The sequence below is a fragment of the Hevea brasiliensis genome, chromosome 9 (genome assembly GCF_030052815.1).
Source record: "Hevea brasiliensis isolate MT/VB/25A 57/8 chromosome 9, ASM3005281v1, whole genome shotgun sequence".
Classification (NCBI taxonomy): Eukaryota; Viridiplantae; Streptophyta; class Magnoliopsida; order Malpighiales; family Euphorbiaceae; genus Hevea; species Hevea brasiliensis.
Genome location: NC_079501.1, coordinates 26,934,008 through 26,958,702, shown reverse-complemented (window position 1 = coordinate 26,958,702; position 24,695 = coordinate 26,934,008). Strand labels below are relative to the sequence as shown.

Below are 24,695 nucleotides of genomic sequence, written 5' to 3'. Positions count from 1 at the left end.
TATATATATATATATATATATATATATATATATATATATATAAGCCAAAGAGGAACCTGATATCATTGAGCTAGGCATTGTTAATGTTCCTTGAGATACCAACCCTGAGAGCATATCACATTTCTATGCAAGCTTCAACATCTCACCAACAACCATTGTTCAGATCTAATGTAGGCACCCTCTCTATGAAGCTTTTTAATCTGGAAACAAGAATCAAAACATAAAATATTCACAACCCAACCTAGGCGGGAGGAGATTAATCCACAGCCGGGTTAGAGGAAAGACACCTTCCCTTGTCTAGAAGGGGAGAAAAATAAAAAATAAGGGAAGAGAGAAAATTCTCTATAATACTAGAGAAAGAAGAATCAATACAAGAGAATTGGCATATATATAGATAACACTATAGCATTTACAGAAAATAAAATAGCACCCAAGAGTAGCCTTCCCTTCTCTTTCTTCGAATTGAGATATGACTCCATAAGAGTAGCCATTTCTTTTGAAAGGCAAAGGGCTTCTATTTTCATTTTCCATATTTTAAGAAAATTTCAGTTTTTTTTTTTTTGAAAATGATATCATGATGATACACAATCAAACCCAATTAAATAAATCATGATTGATACACAATCAAACCCAATTAAAGATATTCACCGACTCTCTCTCATTCTCCATTAATCTAGTGTTTTCTATCTTCGTCATAAAACTTGTACTGCCATTTGAGAAAATTCCTTGCACTGGCATTTGAAGAATTATCTAGAACTTTATTGCCATCTTTAAACTCTCTAGATTGATTCATCCACCACCACGAAGTAATCTAACTTTATAAGAAAAAAATATGAATATTAAAGTCTAAAAAAAATTATAAAAAAAATTAATGGAAAATTCATGAGATGTCTACTTGAAGACGATATATGATGGAATGAATTCTATTGACCTTTAACCTTCAACTACTCGGACTATGAAATAAATATTTCATTACTAAAAAAACTCATAAATATATGAAAACTCATAAATATATGAAAATTGACTCATATTATAAACATATGATAGCTTATTCATTTATTAACTAATAGAATTTAAAATTTGGTATACATTGATGCATATAAACTTATCACTTGCCAATGACATATGTAAGAGAGCCTAGGTTTAGCAATAAGAATTAATGGCTTAATCCCTAATTTGTCCGACAATCCCACCTCTGTGCCGTCCTGCAATTTCCATTCAAATGAGTGCATGAGTGAAGCCAAAGTGAACACAAACATCCTTTCTGCTAAAGGAACTCCAGGACAAATCCTCCTCCCTGATTAAAATGGGAGATATTGAAAATTGTTGCCTGAGAAATCAAACTTGCCTCTATACTTGTTTAAGAACCTTTCAGGTCTATATTCCAAAGGGACTGTCCCAAAGAATAGGATCCCTGTGGATAGCATTAGCATTCAGGAAAACTATACTCCCCTTGGGAATGGTACAGCCACCTAGTGTGCAGGATTGGCTTGAAATATGAGGCACTGACAGAGGAAGTGCTAGATGCAAACGCAGTTTCTCCTCCATGACAGCATCTAAAAGCTGCAATTTTAGTAAATGGAACTCTTCCACACTGTCGTTGTGACCCACAACTTCATCTAATTCTTGGTAGGCTTTTTGCATTATTTCTTAATGTGGCATTAGCTCTGCCATCGTCCATTCTAGGGTGGTTGATGTTGTGTTTGCGCCACACACCACAATGTCCTAATCAAGAAAAATATTGACAGAAACGGAAATTATATTAAGAAAGAATCAGGGTACGCAGTTTAACCAAGGAAATTAAGTGCCCTATTAATTTTGTAGGAACCATACTAATAGTAAGGGTTTGAGTTCGTTGGTGGTAATTGATGCTTCAGCATCTCCATGCTTGTTAAGATCCCAAACAATCTGCAAGAAGTCCTTCGTTCTCTCTTCTTTGAACCCATATTCAAACGTTGCTCAATTACAGAAGTAACAACTTGATCAAAAGATAAAGAGTTGCTCAAGTACAGAACAAGCTGCGATCTCTGCAAAGGACAAATGAAAATTCCAGAGAAAAAATCTCTTTCTAGAAAGTTAGAGAAACCGCAAATTATCATTTAATGGCTCCAATAAAATCTTAACAATTGTATTTTTAAAATTAATTTAAGATTTTGGTATTTTACACCTGTATAGCTAATGTAACAGTTTCTAATAAATTTAATCACCTTGTCACTGGTGATTAGTTAAATAAATCAAAATGTTTTCCTTTATTGCTTATCTTATTCAAACTTTTTTATTTTGGATAATAAAACTATATCTTTCAAATTTAAAGAAATTTCACTCAAATTAAAATTTAATAATTTATAATTTAACCTCTAAAATTTGATAAAATTTTTAATTCTTATATTTTTAAAATTAAGTAATTTAGTCTTTAAAATTTTATAAAACCTACAACTTAATTTCTTAATTTAAACTTTATAGTCAAATAACAAAATAAATATATTATTCTTATCAAAATGAGTTCTTCTTCCTATCAAGAATTTTCTAAAATTGTTTTGAAATTTTTCTTAAGTTTTTCAATATATATTTTTTAGATTTTAATAAATGAAATTTTGATTTCTTAAAATAAAATAAAAAAAATTATTGCTTTAGAAAAATAAAGATCCAATCAGGTAAAGTTTGCTAGTTGTGACTCGACTCGTGAAATCTCTTCCTGTACCTTCGATATTTATGTTTCTAGCGGTTATGGATTCATTTAGGGATGAGCTGGTAGACGAGAAGAGTCCCTATTCGATCGCAGTATGTGACGACTAGATTGAGGTAAGGAAACTCACAAATTTTAGTTTCTCTATCCTAGAAAATATATTAGAAAATATATAAGTTTAAGAGTATTTTAATTATTTATGTTATAATTAAAGATTAATTAGACGAAGAGACTCAATTATAGGTTTTGTCAAATATTAAAAATTAAATTATTTAATTTTAAAAATATAGTAATTAAGTTATGAGTTTTGCTAAATTTTAAAAATTAAATTATAATTTGTCTATAAAAATAGAATAAAATTAATATTTGATAAAATGTTTTTAATTTTAAAAGGTTTGATTTGATTATCTAAAATTAAAAAATTGAGATAAAATGAACAACGGTTTGAATTTTTTCAGGGTTAAGTGATAAGGTGAACGTCTAATAAAAACCTTAATAAACATAAAATTTAATCCAAATCTAAAAGATAAACAAAGCAATCCAGCTTTGAGTGCGATGCGAGCAATTTGCTGGGTTGTCGGTTTGTACAAGGAAGGTTGCGTCTTGTCAGTTAGCGGTGGGCCTAGGCTTCCATTGTTGACCGTTTGGTGTCTCTGGAGATTTTTTTTTGTTGATTGTGAGGGAGGTCTTCTCCAGAAGGGGGCAGGGGCTGGTTACTTTTTAGCAATTTCGTGGACAAGGCAGATGTGTTAGTAACTTAGTAGGGTTTATTGTCATCGGCATTCAGTGTGGCTTTTGGTGTTGGCGCTAGTTTGTGTCTCTTCTTTGCTCCAATCGCTCATGTTGGTGTAGCTAGTTCTGCTCGCTCGTTCTCTTGGTATTTTGGAAAAAGTCCCACTTTTGTCGCTCTCTTTCTTGCTCATATGGTCTTCATCTTGTTCTGATCCTTTTAAATTCCATCCCAGGAATCATGGATTCATAGCACTCAATTCAGCTTCTCAATTAATGGTGTGATTGTGTTGTTCTTCTTAACTCCATTCATCATGGATTACTTTTCGTTGTTGTCATTTTAAGGGCTTTCTCTCTTTTGCTGTATTTTTTTTTTAATTGTGACTTGGTATTATTCTTAGAAATATTTATTAAAATAGTGAGTAAACTCATACGATTTTGCGAGTTAACGAGTTAAAAATGTATGCAAAATCAAAATTAAGTAAAATGGAGATAAAATTAAAATTTTAAATAGTAAAATTATATTAAAAATAGGATGATTTTATGAGTGTATGATTCTACAATTATGTGATTTTACATATTTAAAAATTTTACCATTTAAAATATTTTCTTTTAATTCATCAAAATCATTATCATTTGTTTATTTTAACATCATTTCTAAATTTTCTTTTTAAGTTTTTAAATATAATAATAATTATTATTTTTACTACTACAATTATTATGTATACATTGTAATTTTTATATTATATTTTGAACAACTTTTATTATATTTCAATTAGCATAATTATGATCTAATTTCTATATACTATTGATCAGATATTTCGATTATTTGTATTTATATATTTTTAAAGTTGAAAACTTGGAATTATTTCTATACACAATTTTATAGTTGTATCTGAACCTCATATTGAATTTAATTATAGCCAAAGTCTAAAATTATTTAAAAGAATTTAATTTATCTATATATATTTTAAATTATTTAATTTTATTCTTTTTATTTATGTAGCTATAATTTTTAAAACTATTAAAAAGCTTAATTACTAAAGTATAAAATTTTTTTGAGCATTTGATTACAACAATTGTAAGTTTAGAGCATTTATTATCATAATTATAAGCTTGATGAACAAAATTTAAATTTAGATTTCGATTATAATTGCACCCAATATGAAAAAATTATAATAACTAAAATTGAAAAAATTAGATAAAATAATAAAATCATGCAAACATTTGATATTTTATATTTAATTAATCATCAATTATGAATGAACTAATTTTCAAAATTTCTTAGCATCCTTCAATAGTTTCCCTTCCTCTTTCTTCAATTTCAGATATGACTCTATAAGTGTAGCCATTTCGCTTGACTCATGCACCTTGAAACCTCTAATAGATATTAAACATAACCTCTTAGAGATACAAAGAGCCAGTTCACTTATAAAAATAATTTTTTATTTTTAATTTTACATTTTTTAAGCAAACTCTTAATTTTTGTTTTTTTTATGAAAAATGACATAGCGTAAAATGTAAAAAAGAACAACACCCAATTAAACTCTAAAGAAATAACAAAATATAATATAAAACCTTAATAAACACAATATTTAATTCAAAATCTAAAGGATAAAGAAAGCAATCCAACTTTATGAGGGAAAATATAAATATTAAAGTCTAAAAATATTTGTAAAAAAATTAATGGAAATTCATGAGATTTTTAATGGAAATTCATGAGATTTTTACTTAATGATAAATATTTTATACTACTAAAAAAACTCAAATATATGATTTTTTTTTAATCAATAGATAATTCATTGATAAGGAGGATGTTAAATTAGGGTCCTAGGCCCATATAAAAGAAAGATTAGGTTCAAGCATTGATGCTGAAAAGGGGCCTAAAATCAACAAGCCTAACGACTCTAGTCTTTTAAAATTACAACCCAAACCCATGAGAATAAAAAAAAATGACCATATTTAGCTGAAGACTTGACCCAATAAACATGACCTGGCAAGCTCAGGTTCCTCACACCCCTACAGCGCTGCTCGCCAATCACACTCCATTGGTCATTAGAGACAACGATCATTCCAGATAGCAAGACGGAGAGGTCTCGAACTATATAGACACTATTCATACTTGAAGATCCAAAGAAACCTTAAAGCAACCATCATCTCCATAGAATCATGCTGTCAATCCACGCTCCAAGAACAACAAAATAACAGGACATCATAAAAAATAGCCGAGGAAAAGGTGGTAGAGCTCTTTCAAGACTCACTCATGCCTTCCGGGCCATCTCAGGTTCTCAACGAGACATCATTCTTAGTAAGGTTTCCCTGCCTCTCGCAATCAAAACCGAATCTTGGGCCAATGATGCCTTTGTTCCTCCCAACGCACCTGCAAAACACATTCATAGAAAAAAAAAAAAAAAGAATGACACAGAAAACATGCAGCTTAAACAAAACCCTCACCCTAAAGAACCAGTTACAACTAAATCAAAATCCATATTTATACTCCACTGGTTGGAGAGGAGGGAACCCACAAAGCCTTCCCCTGCTCAGAGAGGCAAGAGACGGCCGATCAGCGGCAGGGAAGAAGGCCTTAAGCCTTAGGCATAAACAAGACAGAAGAAAGAAAAGACTCTCTCTACAAAGTAGAGAGAGAGAAAGGTTATACATAACCAGACTGATTATATGAAACGTAACTCATATAAACATATGGTCATATTTCATTTATCAACTAGCTAATATTATTTTGTTAATATTAACTAACAGAATTTAAAATTTGGTATAATTGCCACACATAGATTTGGAAATGAAATTGTAATGGAGCTGTTGGTTCTTCTTTAGGTTTGCAAACAACGTTTTTATTCCATAAGACAATTCTATCACATGAGATAGGATGGTCCAATGCACAACTGGTGATATGTACAAGTTCAATAACAGCATCTAACATGGGCTTATTCTGACTCTAGTATAGATCGAAATTAGAGAGCCTTGGTTTAGCAATAAGAAGTAATGGATTCTTTTTCTTGACGACAATCCCGAATTTGTCCGACAATTCCACCTCTGTGCCGTTCAGCAATTTCCATTCAAATGAGTGCAAGAGTGAAGCCAAAATGAACATAAACATCCTTTCTGCTAAAGGAACTCCAGGACAAATCCTCCTCCCTGATCCAAATGGGAGATACTGAAAATTGTTGCCCGAGTAATCAAAGCTGCCACTATCCTTGTTTAAGAACCTTTCAGGTCTAAATTCCAAGGCATTGTCCCAAAGAACGGGATCCTTGTGGATAGCATTAACATTGAGGAAAACGGTACTGCCCTTGGGAATGGTATAGCCACCTAGTGTGCAGAATTGGCTTGAAATATGAGGCACTGACAGAGGAAGTGCTGGATGCAAACGAAGTGTCTCCTTCATGACAGCATTTAAAAGCTGCAAGTTTGGCAAATGGAACTCTTCCACAACGTTGCTGTGACCCACAACTTCATCTAATTCTTGGTAGACTTTTTCCATTATTTCTTGATGTAGCATTAGCTCTGCCATCGTCCATTCTAGCGTGGTTGATGTTGTGTCTGTGCCACCCACCACAATGTCCTAAACAAGAACAATATTGACAGAAAATGAAATGACATTAAGAAAGAATCAGGTTACGTAGTTTAACCAAGGAAATTCAAAACCCAAATTAATTTTGTAGGAACCATACTAATAGTAAGGATTTCAGCTGGTTGGTGGTAATTGATGTTTCAGCATCTCCATGCTTGTTAAGATCCAAAAGAATCTGCAAGAAATTCTTCGTTCTCTCGCTCTTTTCTACGTTTGGACCCGTATTCAAATGTTGCTCAATTACAGAAGTAAGAACCTGATCAAAAGATGAGAGTATCCTTTTGGTTTGCCTTTCTACACCTTGCAAGTCGAACCTCCCAAGCACAGGAAAAAGATCTGAAACATTAGGCTTTCCCTGGAGCACCATAAGTTCCTCTGCCAATTTCCTGAACTCTGAAACAAAAGAAATCCATTTCTCTCCTTTGACCGTTCCACCACACAACATGCTGTTAATAGCATTTGCAATGATTTCAAATACCAATTCGCCGAAGTCTACGGGATTGCCTGCCTTTTCATACACACCTCTTATAGCATTCTGTACCTCTTGCTTCCTCATCGGATAGCAGGCATCCAGAGTCCCTTTACTTAGCATTTCACGAACAAACACCTTCCGCATCTTCTTCCATTCAGGACCATAAGAGGACCATGCAATATCATTTCCACCGTAACTGGCAATCCTGGAAGCTATTGGTGGATCTCTGTTGGCAAATATCGCATCTTTGTCGCGAAAAACTTCTTTGGCTAGTGATGGTGAGCTAATCACTATGCATAATTTGTTTCCAAGCCACAGCTTGTAGATAGAGCCATACTTACCTGCCAGTTCCGTGAACTTCTTGTGAAGGAAAGTGCCTAGAAATGGAAGATATCCAATTAGCGGCAAGCCCTTGGGGCCTGGGGGCAAGGGAGCCATTGCTTTCTTTGATTTCTTGTCAATATTCCACAGCAAACAGAACACTGTAGTAATTGTGACTACTATAGTAAGAACTGATCTGATAACTTTCTCCCCCTCGTTGCTGGCATCCCACCACCATGACCACCATCCTGAAATCACTTCCAACATTTTTTTGATTGATGATGAAACTATTTCAATGGGAGATTTGAAGATCTATTGCACATAACGAATTTAAGATTTTATAACCAAACCAAGAAAAAAAAAACAAATTTAGGACTTTAGTAGGCAGTCCCACTTCACCAGATTGAAAATTATTGCAGATCTCCTACTTAAACAACTGATTAGCGTTCATCGCGTATCATGGGAGAGGAGTAATAAAATAATTTAACTTTATTTAAACTTTTTTTTTTTTTCTTTTTTTCATATGCTTTCTTCTGTTAATATAATGTATATTTCACCAACGATGAGTCAGTTTGATGTCGACAAGTGAAACTCAATTTTGAAAATATCTTAGCGTGGGGTTTCACTTTGGAATTTTCTAGATAATTACAGGTTGAAAACTTTAATATGATGCGTTATTTTTTCTAATGGGTTGCAGGTAATGCCAAGAAATAAAGTGGAAGGATTTTTATGAAGAGAAAAAGAACTTTAACTCTATTATTAATTTTCTACTATCTTTGCTACATATAATTATAATTAGTTAAATGTTTGTGCCATCCACAATTTTATTAGAACTTAATTTTTATATATTTAATTTTAATTTTAATTTTTTTTAATAAAATTTTGATTATTAAAATTTATACACATAACTATAATACCCTTGTTTTAATTCTTTATTTTTAATATTTATTAGGTTTCAATAAAATTATATTTCTTGTAACTTTTTACAATTCATTTTTTTATAAAATTACAAATTATTTAACATATATAATTAAAATATATCATCACTCATATAGACAAATAAATAAAAAATTTTAAAAAAATATAAAAGTATCATCATGATAATTAGCAAATAAATAATTCTAAAATTATTCAAATTTAATTAATAAATATATAATTTTTCTATAATTATATTATTAAATTAAATTTTTTTTATTTTAAATGATAATAATAATTATGATAATTAAATGACCATTAATATCGTGACTAAGACTATTATTTTCTTAAATGACCATCAATATTGTGACTAAGACTATTATTTTTTTTATTAATTAATTATATAAATTACAATATGTATTAATTTTAAGAATGCAAGTTTTAGGTAAAAAAAAATAATTTTACAAAGCCAAATACAACTATTTTGAAGTAATGTCTTAAATATAATTTAAATAATTTATAGAAAAAATAAAACATTACTATAACAACTTTAAAGAATTCTTTTATTAATTTACGTATGAAAAAATTAAATAAAATTTTTTTATTAATTAGGTCAAAAATTAATTAATTAATTATTTATTTGATTAGCTATAACTAAGTTTAAATTGAAGCTAGAGAGAAAATTATACTAAAAAAATAGATAACTATTAAATTAAATTAAATTAATTATTTTATTTTAAATAATAATAATTATGATAATTAAATGATATTTAATATTATTAATTAATTATATGAGTTATAATTTAAATTATTTAAAAAAATAAAATATTAATATAATAATATTAAAGAGGAAACGATAATGGTTCATAATTAGAAGACAAAACCTTTTACGTGATAGTTTGAAAATTGGCTATATGTGTGTGGAGGGATTTATTGCAAGACTTTTTCATCATCTGTAAGTCGTGAAAACAACCCATACTTGACTTTACATAATATATATATAAATATATTTAAAAAATAATAAAAAAATTTTATTAAAATATTATTTTCATGCATATCATATCTTTTTTTTTAAGAATAATAGTATTTAATTATTTATGTCATATCATAAATATGTTAAAGTGTGAGTTGATTCAATTTTAAATTAAATTAAATTGAATAAAACTAAAATATATATTATGAATAATTGAACCAAACCAAAATATCTCTTTCCAATTTGGCTATGTACATATATTCCTTCGATCTCAGCCATCAAACAAACACCACACCCAATCCATTGACTTCAACAAAACAAAACAAATCCCACCAATCAAACATACAATCAACAATCCAATAATGTAAATGGACTCTTAAACCCCAATCAAAAAGTGAAAAAATAAATAAAAATAAAATAAAATAGATTGAATCATATTTGTAAGAATGATAATTAGCATATAATTGGGAGCCAAAATTAAGACGTGATCAAATCCATAAACCCCTACATCGAGTGAAATTGAAGCTTCACGCTTGAGTCGATGAAAGCTAAAATAATAACCAATCAAAAACAGTAATCTTACTCTATATAATAATAATTTCATGCATATAGGATTTTTATATAGAGTGATAAATCAATGAAGAGCTAATTATTAGATACATCGAAAGTATTAAAAATATTATTTTCTCTTTTATAAAATAGTGAGTTCTTCTTATAATATGAAAGTAGATCTCATATGATTATAAGAGATATGCATATATGTTGAGTACACCTAATAATTTATCATTAATGAAGAGTAAACATGTATACACAAATGGATCCTTCAAAGTCATAACTATCAAGCAGTTTTATTTTTTTTTAATTTAATAACTGAATTAATATGTGTATTGAACCCTTATTAGCTTTCTATTTCATTTAATATGCCCACATGAAATTACAGTTTTATAATATAACTAGCATAATGTATATGCAAATATAATTTATAATTTTTATTTTTTAATTTAATTTTTAATTACAGTCTAAATAAAAAATTTATTATTTTTAAATTAATTTTCAACTACAAATTTTCGCTTATTTAATTTGAATAAATTTTTACCTATTATAAGAATAAAGTTTTAATTAATTTATGTTGTAATTAATTAAAATACCCATTTAATTATTTTTATACATATATTAATAGTAGTTTTTATGATTATTTCATTTAAAATGTAATAAAATTATTTTCAAAAAATAATTTAAATTTTATGAAATTTTTATATTTTATCTCATAATTTATGTAAGTCGATATTTATTTTTTATAAATTACAGAAAATACATTAATCTAATGAGAAAATAATATTATTTTAAAATACATGAATATAATATTTTTTGTTATTAATATAATAAAAAAAATTAAATTACTAATAATGAATTGAATTATTTAATTTTAATAATAATGAAAATATATAACATTATTATTAACTAAAAATAACATTATATTATATTATTTTTTAAAAATATTATATTTAAGTGTAAATTTTTTTTATTAATCTGATATATTTTTTATAAAATAATTTTTTTGACAAAAATGATTATCACTTTACATAAAATATAATAAATATTAAAAATACATACTATTTTTTTAAAAGACAGATTCCACAATTTTGATATTGTAACTTTAATTTTTTTTTAATTATCTTTATTTATAGCTAAATTTTGAATACAATCATATTTGCAATTTGTTTTTAAAATTTTACTTCTATATAAAAATATAATTGAGAGATAATTTATGCATAAAAATATAGATATTTAATTAAAATTTAAAAATAATTCTGTTCAAAATTAATTATAATAAAATATTAATAAGTAAAATAATAATTATAATTGTATTCGATATATAATTATAATGAAATAAAATATTAAAATATTTAAGAAATATTAAATAAAAATTTATAAAAAATTAATAATTAAATATATTTGAATAAAGAAATTTTGAGAATGATAACTAATAATTTTGAAAGAAGTAACAAAAAAAAAAAAATAAAGCAATTAAAAAAAGATTTAAGAGCATTTAGGTAAAGTGAATACACAATGGCATGGCACAATATCTGAATTTGACCTAATTGTTCACTATGTTAATGTCATTTTCTGGACATAGTTTCTAAATGAAAATTGTGTCTTTATGTGTCTAATTTCATTCTAAATTGGCCTCATACAAATTGGGTTGGTAAAATTTTAGTTTTGATCCCTGAAAGGGACCTAGGTCAAACTGCAAGTTTAGGACCCCTAATTAATCCGAATTGTATTTTGTTTCCACTCATTCCAACACATCACAATTGGTCTCAATTGACCATTTTTAACCTCAATTAAGGTTATTTGCATCAATTAACAATTTCCTACAATTTTTCTCCCAATTTAAGAGGCTCAAGAACCCTAATTTTGTAACTCCTTCAATTAGTGCAATTAAAGTGTCTAAACATGGTTTATATACTTAATTAAGCTTAATTGCATCTTTAATTGCACCCAAATAAGTCAAACACTACTCCCCTTAATGTTGACCGAAATCCCCCAATTAGTCCACACAAGTTTATTTTGTTTCCATTTTCCATAATTTCTAAGTTATTTAAACTATAAACACATGAATTTAACTGAAAATTACAAGTTTAATTCACTAACCTTACTTTGAAGTACCTACAAGAATCTCACAACACGAAGGTTAGTATATAATTTTTACTAAATTTTCTAAGCTCATTTAATGCTCGAAAAAATACTACGAAGTTTTGTGGGACTCACTGAAAAACGGTGTCAGAAAATTTTGAAATTTATATTGCCGCGAAACTCTCAATGAGTGGAGCACTATAGTACTCTCGGTTTTCTCGTGGGGTTCACGATTTGTGAGAAATATAGCCCAAAAGTCAAAATGAGCTAAAATTTTCTAGACAAAATTTGGACAAACAGCTAGATGGATTTTGGTGTTTTTGGAAAGCTCTCGAGGTGTAGATGGTGTTTAACACAAGACCCGGCCCAAATAGAGGCCGGATCGGCCGGGAAGGCGAGGCTCGCGCTGCACGTCGCGTGGCTTCGCGCACGCTTTCCCAGCGTTCCGAGCGGCGGCCGGCGAGGAGGGAAGGGCGAGGTGGCGCGCCGGCAAGGTGGGGAGACTGGGGTGGCGGCTGCGCGGCCTGGGGAGGAGGGAGGAGAGAGAAAATGGGAGAGAGAAGAAGAGAGGTCGGGACGCGCGGGGAAGGGAAGAAGAAGAAAAGAAAAGGCCGGTCCGATTCGAGATACAAAATTTTAAATTTTTACTCTGCCTTGGGACCGAAAACGAGGCCCAAAAATTTCAAAAAAATTTTAGAAAACTCATAAAAATTCGCAGAGTCCAAATATATTTTTAGTTTTGCCACGTGGTCTTTAAATTAATTTTTAAAAATCATCAAAGTTTTATATTTTCGGGGAATCAAACCCGATTTCTAAAATCCGAAAAATTTCAAATAATTTCCTAAAATTTAAATAAAATAAAATATTAATATTACTCACAAAATAATAAATTTAAAAATTTGGGGTATTACATTCGTCCTCTTACGTAAAATTCGGCCCTCGAATTTTACACAAGGCAGAATAAAGTACAGAATTACACATTGAATAGATAAAGAGTACTTGTTACGCATGTCCCGCTCTGACTCCCAGGTGCACACATATCCTGGAACCTTGCGTAAGGGCACCATCATTGGCAAATCCAAACTCACCACCTTCACCCTGCTGTACTCTTTCTATGATCTTCATCAATTGCTGGTATCTGTGCTGGGAAACTCTAACCCTGTCTTGCAGGTCTAGTCTCACTGAAAAATGAGCCAACAATACCCCCTCATCTGAAAGATCTAGGATTAGACCTTGATCCATCAACTCATGTACTTCCTGAATCAACGGTCTCTTCTCCGCTGATATGTGCGCCAAGCTGCTAGAAGATTTTTTGCTCAAAGCATCTAGCATTACATTGGCCTTCCTGTGGTGGTACCGATGGTGCAATTATAGTCTTTCGTAAGTCGCATCCATCTCCTCTGCCTCAAGTTTAAATTCCTCCGTTGGAAGATATACTTCAAACTCTTATAATCGGTGTATATCTCATACACTTCACCATACAGGTAGTGTCTCCAGATCTTTAGTGCAAAGACTACAGCCGCTATTTCTAATCATGGGTGGGGTAGTTCTGCTCATGCCTATTTAGCTTTCTTGAAGCATAAGCCACTACTTTTCTATTCTGCATCAAAACACAACATAAGACAACTCATGAGGCGTCACAGTACACGATATATCCTTCACCACTCATCCAGAGTGTCAACACAGGGCGTGTGGTTAGACACTCTTTAAGTGTCCGAAACTCTCCTCACAATCATCCATTCAAATGAATGGAGCATTCTTCCGAGTCAACTTAGTTAGGGGAGCTGCTATCCTAGAAAAATCCTGCACGAAATGCCTATAGTAGCCAGCTAGGCCCAGAAAACTTCGCACCTCAGTGACTGTTGTAGGCCTAAGCCAATTAGTTACAGCCTCAATTTTCTTGGGATCCACTTGAATGCCTTCACTAGAAACCATGTGTCCCAAGAATGAGATGCTTCCTAGCCAAAGTTCATATTTTGAAAATTTGGCATATAGCTAGTGCTCCCTCAAAGTCTGCAACACCATCCTCAAGTGCCACACGTGTTCTTCCTCGATCCGAGAGTATACCAAAATGTCATCTATGAATACGATGACAAAACAGTCCAGGAATAGCTTGAACACCCTGTTCATCAGGTCCATGAAGGCTGCTGGTGCATTAGTGAGTCCAAAAGACATCACCAAGAACTCATAATGGCCATATCTTGTCCTGAATGCTGTTTTGAACACATCCTCATTCCTGATTCTCAATTGATGGTAGCCTGATCGCAGGTCTATCTTGGAAAAGAATCTAGCTCCTTGGAACTGATCAAACAGATTATCGATCCGAGGAAGTGGATACTTGTTCTTCACAGTCACCTTGTTCAGTTGTCTATAATCAATACACAACCTCAATGACCCATCTTTCTTTCTCACAAATAGAACAGGAGCACCCCAGCGTGAAGTGGTCGGACGTATGAAATCCTTGTCCAAAAGCTCCTGTAGTTGCTCCTTTAACTCTTTCAATTCACTGGTGCCATCCTCGTAGGCGGCATTAATATGGGGTTTGTACCGATACAACATCAATGCAAAACTCTATTTCCTTCCCGTGGCAATCTCGAAGCTCCTTAGGAAGACATCCATGAATTCTCGACAATGTACATTTCCCATGTTGACACCTTCTACAGATGTATCTCTCACCAATGCTAAATGCCCATGACATCCACGCCTCAACATTTTTCGAGCACTAATTGCTGACACCAAATTATATGGAGCCACGCTCTTGTTACCATCAAAGCTAAACTCTTCCACACTGTATGTGGAAATTCACTTTTTTGTTCCTACAGTCTAAATTGGCATTATGTGTTTCCTACCAATCCAGTTCCAGAATTACATCGAAATCCATTACTGGTAGAGGAACCAAGTCTGCTGGGAGGATCTTTGCATCCACTATTATCGGGCTACCCGAAAACCCTATCTACATCTATGTTGTCACTAAGCCGGTAGCTACGCATAAAGAACATTCTAAAGTTGTAGGGTTTCTATCCAATCTCATGGCAAACACTGGGAGACAAATGAGTGCGTAGCACCTGATCTATTAAAACACTAGCCTCATAGAAACAAACTAGAAGAATACTCCACAATTGCATTGGAAGCTCGAGCATCCGGTGGGTCGTGGTGAAAACCTAAGCTTGACTCTACCCTAGGTGGTAGAACCTCGACATCGACTTCTACCTTCCGACCGCCACCAAATCCATGTCCTCTTGTCCTCGGCCTCATGGCACGAATCGATCATCGCTAAACTGAAGCACCAGGATACAACTGACGAGGAGCATTTGTAACAGAATCCTGTGACCCCATCTGTGGCTCGCTGAACAAGGGGCATTCTCAGCAAAGTGACCTAATTGGCCATACCAAACATACTCTTGAACCCATCGCATAAGGTCCTCAATGTTCTCTTTCACATCAGGCGCAAGGTGCCAAGGAGAATCTCGAACTAGACCTAATCGCTGCACTCGAATCGTGACCACTGCTGGATCCGTACCCTAGTCTAAATCCTAGATATTTGTGTCTAAAACCACTCCTCTTGTTCCTACTTCTTCCTCTGTAATTACTCTGGCCTCCGCTATCCAGAGCGCCCATGTGGGGGACACCTGAAGAACCCTCTGCTCTATGTTTCTTTGCTCTCCCATCATTATCTCCTGTAGCTAATCTCAATCACGAGCTCGATCAACTACCACATCAAAAGATCGACGACATCATGGCCGTGTTTGCATACCTCCCGCCCAAATTTCTTCAGAACCTTTTCACCTTCATACTTTCTCAGAGCCACCGTAGGGGCATATATGCTCAATTCCGTAAATTCTCAGAGCATATTCATCTACTGCACTGCCATTCTCGCCTTAAGGCCTCAAAGGCCCACCGCTTTGATCTCTCAAACTTTCTCGTACAAACCGGTTGATAAACAAGCCCACAAACTAGGTCCATGACAAACCTTCCATCCGAGGTAATATGTAGTCATTCATCCATTGTCTAGGCATAGGCCCCATGACATGCTGCACACACTCAATAAATCTTCCGCTACCAATCGCAATTCCATCCTCGCCGTCATAGGAATCCAAAACCGATAGGCATCATCTCGACACATCATAAGTACTGTGCACCAACTTCTTGAAATGCATTTTCTGTTTGTAAGGTTCCTCTTGGTGCGGTGGACTCATCGCATCGTGGGGGTGAATCATATACTGTGCTATCATATCAATGGTTATCTACAAACCACCTAGAGTAGTCGCCATTGAGTCCATGGGACCCGGCCACAAAGGACTGCTCTCGACTTGGGGGTGGCCGCCTCTACTTGAGCAGCTTTAGGCCTCCTACCCTGCCTCCTCGAGGCAGGCGCCTCATCCTTTGCCGATATGTCGTCACTCACATCTGGTTCTGGTGCAATGGCAGCTCTTCTGCTTTTACGCATTTTCCTGAAATTTAGCAGCATTAGCCCACAAAATTTCAAAACTGCATATTACACAACTCTATAGACTCATATTTACACACAATATATGAAGCAGAAACTAGAAGCAAAGATGACAATGCAAGACGAATGTGGACCCTATTTTCCGCATGTGACTCCTATTAGACTCTTCCCAAGACTTTAGACAATTTTTCCCTATGAATCTGGAGCCTAAGCTCTGATACCACATTTTTCACGACCCAACCTATGGGCCGGACCAGCACTAGGACCTGGGCCAGCCTAAAGCCTCCGAGGCCTGTAGTAAGCTAACTATTCTTCAACCCAACTCTAAGGCCCATTTGGGCCCGATTCAAGAATTCAACTGGACAGAGTCCGGCCATAAAATGGACATTTCAACGGGGAGTTTTTGACTCACTCGACCTGTAAACACAATATATAATTAATTGGGGAGCTCAGCTCACCCTCCACATTCTCAAATGTCATAAAAATAAATGGGAGCTCAGCTCCCTCATCCAGTCTAACATACATGCATATAATAAGTTTACAGGTTTAATATAGTAATTATATTACAGACCCAAATCAAATAAATATTTCTAACACATGCGAAAATTCTAGGAGTTAACAGAATTATACAAACATGAATAGACGACCTGCGAAGGATAAAAGCAGGTTAACCACAACAATAATCCTCCTCAGAGTCTGGAAAATATTGAATAAGATTGAGCGTTTAACTCGGAGAGTAAAATATTAGTTTTAATCATAATCTCTATAGCTATCTAAAGCTAATGCACCCTGTAGAGTGAAATGCAACATTGTCATAATTTCATACAAATCACATCAAAAAGGCAATTTGGAGCACTCACACACCCGATAATGTCAAACAATATATATATGGGAGCTGATACCCTATACAAATTTCTCTTAATCCAACTCGTGCTGAAGAACCTGCCGACTTTCGCTTAATAAACCAAATCGGGTCCCAAATAATAACTGCCGTGTCTACCCCGAAGGACCGGGTCCCAGCGAAGATCTCAAGCCGTGTCTACCCGTTCTGTCCATAGCCAACACCACACCACACGCACGCCAACTCACGCACACTGCTCTAAATTACTATAACAACATCCATGGCACCTTAACAGTTGTGAATGCAACATAAAACGTGCCTAGAGTTTAACTACATAGATACATACATATAAGTGATGCATGGGCATGCTTGAACATATAATAATATCGAAATTATAATTAAAATTAATATTTTACTCACAGACTCAACCGAAGTCACTATGGCGGCTGGGTGGAGGAGAAAGGCTATCTCGACTCACCTGACAATTTTATTATAATTATTTAATACAATTGACTCAAGATAAACCATAAAAAGACCAAATACGCCCTAAGTCGTGCTAAAAATCGCGTAGTCTCCCCTATACCTAGGACCTACCTAACTTGCAAAAAGGCTTAAAACACACTTCTATATCCACAAACCATATATCCACAACTCAATCACATCACACAGCCCCTCCTGGGCCCATCCAAGCAGTCATCAACCACAACATGTAAAATTACAGTTTAGTCATCATAATTTAACCCTATTGCAAAAACTACTCAAATGAGTTTTAAAAATTCTAAAACTTTGCCCCGCGGTCCTTAGCAATATTTCTATGCTAATGCAAAAAGAATCAAAATTTTCTGAGCTATCACGAATATTTTATGAATTTTTAATCCAATTCAAGCACTAGAAAATCACGAAAAAGCAAGGTTCGGGTTTACCTATGCTGATTCCAACTCTGGAAACGTGCTCGGAACGTCTGAAAATGGTGGGGTAGCCAAAATCTTGATCCAATTTCAAGACTTTTTCGGTAGCCAGTCTGTCTGGCCGGAAATTCATAAACCCCAGGCAACCGTCGAATTTCCGCGAATTGAAGGTACCTACACGAATCCCACAACACGAGGGTTAGTATATAATTTTTACAAAATTTTCTAAGCTCATTTAATGCTCGGAAAAACACTATGAAATTTCATGAGACCCACTGAAAAACGGTGTCGAAAAATTTTGAAATTTATATTGCCGAGAAGCTCTCGACGAGTGGAGCACTCTGGTACTCTCGGTTTTCTCGTGGGGTTCACGATTTGCTAGAAATCTAGCCCAAAAGTTGAAATGGGCTAAAACTTTCCGGACAAAAATTGGACAAACAGCTCGATGGATTTTGATGTTCTTGGTGTCTATGGAAAGCTCTCGAGGTGTAGATGGTGTTTGACACAAGACCCGGCCCAAACAGTGGCCAGATCGATCGAGAAGGTGAGGCGTCGTGCTGTGCGTCGCGTGGCTTTTCACTGCACGTCGCGTGGCTTCACGCGCGCTTTCCCGCTGCCCAAGCGCGCTACAAGGAGGGAAGGGCAGGCGCGCCAAATGAGGTGGGGAGGCTAAGGTGATGCATCGCGGCCCGGGAGGAGGGAGGAGAGAGAAAATGGGAGAGAGAGGAAGAGAGGTCGGGACGCGCGAGGAAAGGAAGAAGAAGAAAAGAAAAGGCCGGTCCAATTCGAGATACAAAATTTTGAATTTTTACTCTACCTTGGGACAGAAAACGAGGCCCAAAAATTTCGAAAAAATTCTAAAAAACTTAGAAAAATTCGTAGAGTCTAAATATATTTTTAGTTTTGCCACGTGTTCTTTAAATTAATTTTTAAAAATCATCAAAGTTTTATATTTTCGGGGAATCAAACCCAATTTCTAAAATTTGAAAAATTTCAAATAATTTCCTAAAATATAAGTAAAATAAAATATTAATATTACTCACAAAATAATAAATTTAAATAAATTTGTGGTGTTACATTCTTCCCCTTGCGTAAAATTCATCCTAATTTTACACAAGGCAGAATAAAGTACAGAATTACACATTGAATAGATAAGGGTACTTGCTACGCATCTCCCGCTCTGACTCCCAAGTACACTCTTTCACTGACTGGCTCCTCCACAAAACCTTAACCATAGGGACTGCTTTGATCTTAGCCGCTCACTTGGTAGTCCATTATGGTTACAGTTGCTCCTCAAACGCCAAGTTTTATTTCAGCTCTGCTACATTCGGCTGTAGCACATGAAAAGGATCAGGTATGTATTTCCTAAGCATGGAGATGTGAAATACAGGATGAACATGAGAAAAGTTGGATGGTAGCTCCAACCGGTAGGCAACTGCTCCAACTTTATCAGTAACCTCAAAAGGTCCAATATACCGAGTTCCAACTTGCCCTTCTTTCCAAATCTCATGACTCTTCATCAAGAAATCTTCAAGAATACGCACGCTTCCCGCAAACTCTACATCCTCACCGATCTCGCATAACTCTTCTACTCACAAAGTCGTATTCAATCGCTCCCTGATTAAAGGAACTATCTCTGAAGTGTACTGCACTAGGTCTACATCATGCACCTTCGCTTCTCCCATTTCCGTCCAACACAGAGGAGACCTACACTTTCTGCCATACAATGCCTCATAGGGTGCCATCCCTATGCTGGAGTGATAACTGTTGTTGTAGGCAAACTCCACCAAAGGTAGTTGATCATCCCATTGACCTCCAAAATCCAAAACACTCATGCGAAGCATGTCTTCCAGTGTTTGGATTGTCCTTTCGGACTGTCCGTCTGTCTGAGGTTGGAAAGCAATAATAAAGTTCAATCATGCGCAAGTGCCTCTCGCAACTTTCTCCAAAATCGAAGTGAACTTGGGCCCTCCGCCGATATTATGGAAGTTTAACTCCATGCAACTGACTATTTCTAATATAGAGCCAAGCGCATCGCGCTACGTAATATGTAGTCTTCACAGGCAAGAAATGAGCTGATTTAGTTAGGCGGTCTACAATTACCCATATTGAATTATATCCTCGCGTGGTACGAGGCAATCCAGTCACAAAATCCATAGTAATCATCTCCCACTTCCATTTTGGGATAGGGAGCTCTTGCAGCTTCCCTGATGGCCTCTGGTGTTCAAACTTCACCTTCTGACAAGTCAAGCACTTGGACACGAAGTCTACTATGTCTCTCTTCATGCCATTCCACTAATAACTATCTTTCACATCATGGTACATCTTAGTGGAGCTTGGGTGGATATTGTACAATGTATAGTGTGCCTCTCGCATGATTTCATTTCTGAGATTATCCACATCGGGCACACATATCTTGGAACCTTGCATAAGGGCGCTATCATTGGCAAATCCAAACTCACCACCTTCACCCTGCTGTACTCTTTCTATGATCTTCATCAATTACTAGTCTTTGTGCTGGGAAACTCTAACCCTGTCTCGCAGGTCTAGTCTTACTGAAAAATGAGCTAACAATACCCCCTCATCTTAAAGATCTAGGATTAGACCTTGATCCATCAACTCATGTACTTCCTGAATCAACGGTCTCTTCTCCGCTGATATGTGCGCCAAACTGCCAGAAGATTTTTTGCTCAAAGCATCTGCTACTATATTGGCCTTCCCAGAGTGGTACTAGATGGTGCAATCATAGTCTTTCAGAAGCTCCATCCATCTCCTCTGTCTCAAGTTTAAATCCCTCTGTTGGAAGATGTACTTCAAACTCTTATGGTCGGTGTATATCTCGCACACTTCACCATACAGGTAGTGTCTCCAGATCTTTAGTGCAAAGACTGCAGCCGCCATTTTCAAATCATGGGTGGGGTAGTTCTGCTCATGCCTCTTTAACTGTCTTGAAGCATAAAGCCACTACTTTTCCATTCTGCATCAAAACACACCCTAAGCCAACTCTGGAGGCGTCACAGTACACGGTAAATCCTTCACCACTCATCGGTAGTGTCAACACAAGGGTGGTGGTTAGACACTCCTTAAGCTTCTGGAAACTCTCCTCACAATCATCTGTCCAAATGAATGGAACATTCTTCCGAGTCAACTTAGTTAGGAGCCGCTATCCCGGAAAATCCTGCATGAAACGTCTATAGTAGCCAGCTATGCCTAGAAAACTCAACAAAACATGAATATAATAAGGTAAAAATAAAAGAATAGAAATTATTTGAAATAAATTTCCAGATTCTTTTTATTATTTTTGGTTTGATAATATATATTAATTATTTTTTTTTCAAATATATGATATTTTTAGATCAACTTTAAAATTTGATTATTTATTTACAAATAAAATTCACTTGAAAATCAATTCAATACCATTGATTAACCACTTGTTGGTACATAGTAATGATTATTGATGATTGATCAAACATAAATTTGAAATTTAAAATAAAAAAAAATTGTTATAGACACACATATTTGTATTGTACATAATTTATAAATAATTTGTATCACCATCACACATCATAGTTGATAAAGTAGAACTGTTCTGAATAGTTAAAAAGATATTTATACAAACGACAAACTTATAAAGGATAGCTACCTATCTGATTCAGTAATTTTATGAAAATGAGTAATTAAAAAATAAATATATAATATATAGATTTAAATTTAACTAATGAATTTCTTCTTCATCTTTTTAATAAAACATAAAATGTAAAAATGAATTAATTTATTAAAAGAAGAGAAAAGTTTAGCTATTAAAGAATAGATATGAAAATATAATAAAATAATTTAGTAATATATATATATATATATATATATATATATATATATATATATATATATATATATATATATATATATACTTTCCCTAATACTTATTCTGTTGAGTTATTTTTTATATGTTAGATTCCTAATTTTTGATAAACTAATTCTTTCCCATGCTGAGATTTTATTTATTTATTTTTAAATATTTTCCTATATAAAACATGTAAAATGCTCTTAAAACAGTAAGAAAAAAATAATAAATTTTCCTTACTTAAATTGAGAAGACTAACTTATTAAATATATAAATATTTATATTTATATTTTAGGTTATAAATCATATACTCATTTCATATAGGTATTTTAGAGTAGTTTTGCATCCATTTTGCCTTTATATTTTAGTATATTCTATGTTTTTAGCTTTATTTTAGCTTATTTGTTAACTTTAGATACTTTATATTTGACTTTTGTAATTTTGTTATTTTTTGACAGAATTTTGTGGCAAATCAAAGATCAATGAGTGCATTAGGAAGTGATTTGAAGAAATTTGGAGTTCTTTAAGTATAGAGAAAGTTGAAAAAATCAAGCCTTGAAATAGCAAGTTAGCCGAAATTTGCTTGAGACTTTGATTAATATCCTGATTAGGTAAAGCTAAGCTTAAGGTGCAAGACATGTCAAGCATGAGTAGAAAAGTCTATTTTACTCTAAGTTTGCCGAGATTTACGAGGGTCCGCTTAACCCAAGGCATAAAGCATACCATAAGTCGAAATTTGTTAAGAAGTCGCTTAGGTTGCCAACCCTGCTGCATCGCCAAAACGTGAAAATGTCACTGACTTGGATAATTTTACACCTCATTTCCTATCCACTCCTTAGCTCTTATTTACTTTTAGGGCAGCTTTTTTGGGACCATATAAATTCATCATTTCCTAATTTTTGCCACAAGAGGAAAGGAAGGAAAAACAAAAAGGAAAGAAAATTTAATAGAGAGAGAGAAGGAAACGCCATTTTTCTTGGGGAGGAGCTGCTGCACCCAGTTTTGGAGCTCCAGGAACTAGAGTTTTGGGTTCTTCTACCTGGATTTTTCTATTTTAGTCTCTTATCATATTTTTCTCTACTTTTCCATCAATCTTTCTTGTAAATACCATCATGAGTGAGTAAACTCTTTAGATTTCAGAGTTGGGAAATATGTTTTAGATTAATTTGTGGATTTGGACTGGTGTTTCTTATTTTACATAAATATGAGTTTTGATTCCTTCCTTGTGTGCTTGATTTACTTGCCTAATGTTGGTACCTATTGGGTATTGTGTTAATCTTTGATTGAAGGACCGAAAGGTGAAAGTCGTTGATAGATAATCAAGGATTGGAACTTAAAATTCCTAGATTTAGAAATAAACTTGGGATTTAAGAGGAATTAATGATTGGTTACAAAACTTAATGGGTTTTAAATTAATCAAATATCGCATTTAAAGTAGATTTGGTTATTTTAAAACACACTTTGGTTTGCTTGAAAAAGATATTAAAGGAATTTAGAATTAATCACTTTCAAACTCTATTTTTCCCTAAAAATTGAATGCCCAAGACAAATCCTAATTAATTTATGCATAAACCCCAACTCGAATCACTTTTAACATAATTAGACTTTGATTTGAATTACCCATTATTAATTTAGTTTACTTGCAAACTAGATTTTGAATTTATTTGTTTGCTCTTTACCCATTTCAATTAGATTAATCAATTTATCTTGCTTATTTACATTCACCATATATTCATCAATCATTAGCCCAAATAATCGCTTTCATTCATAGTTTGGTAATCAAATAGCAAATCCTCATGGGAACGATACTTGATTCATCACTTTATTACTTAAGACGATTCGTGATACTTGCGGATTCGCCACATCAAGTTTTTGGTGCCATTGCTGTGGATTTGATTTTTGTTTGATATTGAACAATTGTTTGTTTGGTAAATTTGGGCATTTTATTTTATTTTATTTTTACCATTTTACTTTGAGAATTTGTCTATTTTGTTTTTTAGGTGCTTTATTTTATGAGAAGGACAAAAAGTGAAGAAATCAATTTATTCTTTGATCCGTAAATAGAAAAGACAAAGAAAAGCTTTAAGAGCAGAATCTAAAAGGAGAAAAGTCAAAATTAAAGCTCAACAACAACAAGAAAGAGCACAAGAGCAAGAGCAATTACAAGAAGAAATGGCCAACAACAATAACAACCGCCTGTGAAGGATCATGCCTATCCTAACATTGGGGATTTCATGCCAAGTATCACAAGACCAAGAGTAGAAGCTAATAATTTTGAATCAAGCTCAGACTGCGATGGTACAACAATCACAATTTGGAGGAAATCCAAGTGAAAG

At 33.6% G+C, this 24,695-nt stretch overlaps 1 protein-coding gene and 1 pseudogene across 1 annotated transcript; both read right to left on the bottom strand.

The window, feature by feature from the left end:
- Positions 1–1,049: 1,049 nt before the first annotated feature.
- On the bottom strand, positions 1,050–5,904 carry LOC131182854 (flavonoid 3',5'-hydroxylase-like; annotated as a pseudogene).
- Positions 5,905–6,248: 344 nt separating this feature from the next.
- On the bottom strand, positions 6,249–8,320 carry LOC110663155 (flavonoid 3'-monooxygenase CYP75B137). Its single transcript, XM_021822410.2, has 2 exons — positions 7,105–8,320; positions 6,249–6,995 (listed from the first exon to the last, which is right to left on the bottom strand). Exons 1-2 carry the CDS (start codon positions 8,062–8,064, stop codon positions 6,369–6,371), a joined length of 1,587 nt encoding a protein of 528 aa, XP_021678102.2. The 5' UTR covers positions 8,065–8,320; the 3' UTR covers positions 6,249–6,368.
- Positions 8,321–24,695: the final 16,375 nt, after the last annotated feature.

Coding starts and splice junctions, on each gene's coding strand:
- LOC110663155 (XM_021822410.2), bottom strand. CDS start 8,064: ATGTTGGAAGTGATTTCAGGATGGTGGTCATGGTGGTGGGATGCCAGC. Junction 6,996..7,104: donor AGCTGAAATCCTTACTATTA/GTATGGTTCCTA, acceptor GTTCTTGTTTAG/GACATTGTGGTGGGTGGCAC.